The sequence below is a fragment of the Vicia villosa genome, unplaced genomic scaffold (assembly GCF_029867415.1).
Source record: "Vicia villosa cultivar HV-30 ecotype Madison, WI unplaced genomic scaffold, Vvil1.0 ctg.000349F_1_1, whole genome shotgun sequence".
In the NCBI taxonomy this organism is placed as follows: Eukaryota; Viridiplantae; Streptophyta; class Magnoliopsida; order Fabales; family Fabaceae; genus Vicia; species Vicia villosa.
Window position 1 is genome coordinate 701,573 of NW_026705156.1, and position 2,678 is coordinate 704,250.

Consider the following 2,678-nt stretch of genomic DNA (forward strand, 5'->3'; position numbering starts at 1 on the left):
ACATTCTATGCATTACTTTGTAGGCATCATTTAACAAAAAAATATGAGAAGAAAATTTAAACCTGTAGTAGGGACCAAACAAGTTCAGGGTGAAGATGGAAAAATGGTTAAAGGTGACGTGGTATTGGAAAGATTGGATTTTATTTATCAAGAAGTCAAACGATCATAGAAAATAAGGACATATAGTTTGAAGTTTGATTGTAAATTTAGAAAGACATACGATCTTCCGTGTGCTAGTTTAGTTGCAAATAAAATGAAGCTTTCTAGATTGATACGTATAGGTGATATTTACCCTAAATGAAAAAGTGTTGGTTTGATGATGATGGTGTGGTCTGGGACGGTAAATTGAATATATCTATCTTGATCGAATGAGAAATGATTCAAGAGAGATTTTTGAAAGTCGATGACAACATAAAACTCCACATCAAAGAGCAACCGAAGAACATTGCCTATAAAGAAGCCATCGCCGCAACCGATAAAAACAAAGAGTGCTCTTTAGAAAAAGGTCAAATCAACATCGAGTGACAATTCAACGATGCAATTTCCTTAGACACACTTTTTCTAGATTCTTCAACTTTACACAAGGCAACACCCCCATGAAATATACAGAATAGTGGTCAAGAAAAATGAAAAGCAACGGAAATATAAGGCAATGCCTAGATGTTTTGTTTCAAATATTTGTAATTACTACCACTTTACAACACGCTTCTATCTTACATTACCCTTTATGGGAATGGATGTCACTTGTCCTAATTGATATTGCTATTCCTCATTTCATCAAGAAACCAAATTTTGCAACGCCCCTACTAAATATTCTAGAACTCTAGTAGCATTGGTAACCTTTTTTGCAACTAAGAACTCCAGCTCCTGCTGTCATTGAAGCCACAAGCATAGGTGGTCGTGCCGCCATGCTCGAGGCTTTGGCGTAAGTCGAAGACGATGCTCCTGCTCCCGACGGTGTGAAGTATGCTCCATTCAACATTAGGTCTCCTTCAGACCTCCAATTCCAGTTCTTCCATTCACCCTCTGATGAGTCAAAGTGCTTTGTAATCTGAAAATAACAAAGGATCAATAACACATCATATTTTACAACACTTCAAAAAATAGTGACATACCTCTTTGTGATCATCATCATCTGGAGCTAGAAATCTATTGCCTTGACTAAAAATAGTGGGGGACGAACTTCCACCTATTGCATACTGTTGCCAATGCGTGTAGTCGTTGTTCACCACATGAAAGTATCCAAATCTGCATCTGCAAATACTCAAAGTGTTATAAGAATAATCTCTCGAAATACTGAGACCTTGAGAGAAACATACTATCAGATCCCAACCTTCACTGGAGTTAAAAAAAGAGATTAATTAATTTGCGGTATAGAAAATTGAGCTAAGTAAGCTACCTTGGCATTCTTCCTCCAAGCCCTTCACCAAAATGATTAAAAGCAATAGTAGCTTGCATATTCTTATCCTCTTGATAAGAATCACTATGTCCAAAAAGCATAACTTTGTTATGATGTGTCATATAATTATTCGAAATAGTAACCCCCGTTGATCCATGAACAACATCAATCAAACCATCAAAACAGTTCGACAAAGAACAATGGTCCACCCAAATATGTTCCGAACCAAAGATCGTAATCCCATCACCATCCGACCGAGTTTTCATCACACGATGGTTAGGCGAGTCACTCACGTAGCCACTCCCACCTCGTACGCAATGATGAATATGTATACCATGAATTATGATATTAGTCTTTTGTTGTATTCTAATACACGGTCCCTCAGCAATGTGTACATTTGCTCCTCTACCATCAATTGTTTTGTAAGAATTTACGAGAAGATCCATTTTAAGATTAATCACCATGTCATGTTTGAAAATGATCCACAATGGCTCTTGTTGGATAACAGCATGTCTTAATGTTCCTGGCTTGGGATTTATAGGGTCATCAGATGAGTCAATGACCATGTAGTATTTCCCATCTTTGCCTCCGATCGCATGTCTACCGAATCCGATAGCACATTCGGCTAGACGTTTGCGATTTTTTTCCCAACTGGGGTCACATCTCCAACAATCATCAATTGGGTTGTTTGTGCCACAAGAATAATAACCCAATTTTCTTCTCTTCTCATTCTCAATAATGCTCCTACAGAAACATACAAACAAAATTAACTCATGATTCATGTTCTATTTTTAAAGATAATTGGTCACATATATAAAAAGTTAGTACTAGATAACATACTTTTGGACTTGTTGGACCACTGATTCAGGATCTTGAACTGGAGAACAATGTATGAAAGCTGGGACAAGAAGTAACAAGTGTAACATTAGTGTGGTTAGAAATGCCATAATTGAAAAGATTTTCATTAACTAGTAGTGACTTGTGCTTTAAGAGACATGGAAATTGAGCTTATATATAGGTAACAAACTGTAGAAGAAGGATCCTAAATTTCTGATTAAACAAAAAGGCTTGTCAAATGTGATTTGTGGATTTAGGGACCCTACAACTGCTTCACTATATATGAGGTATCTTTCTTCCAAGGTCAACTCATACTCAATTACTAATTGATTAATTAGTAACAAATTTTCCTTTTCAGGAGTTAGGAGGACATGATTAATAAGAAATTATACTAACAAAAATAATAAAATTACTTTGAGCTATATATGAAATTTCTGTCTTA

At 36.1% G+C, this 2,678-nt stretch overlaps 1 protein-coding gene across 1 annotated transcript; it reads right to left on the reverse strand.

The window, feature by feature from the left end:
• Nucleotides 1-575: 575 nt before the first annotated feature.
• LOC131627112 (probable pectate lyase 5) lies at nt 576-2,378 on the reverse strand. Its single transcript, XM_058897940.1, has 4 exons — nt 2,240-2,378; nt 1,400-2,143; nt 1,116-1,254; nt 576-1,051 (listed from the first exon to the last, which is right to left on the reverse strand). The coding sequence occupies exons 1-4, from the start codon at nt 2,362-2,364 to the stop codon at nt 824-826; spliced, it is 1,236 nt and encodes a 411-aa protein (XP_058753923.1). The 5' UTR covers nt 2,365-2,378; the 3' UTR covers nt 576-823.
• Between the last annotated feature and the right edge of the window lie 300 nt (nt 2,379-2,678).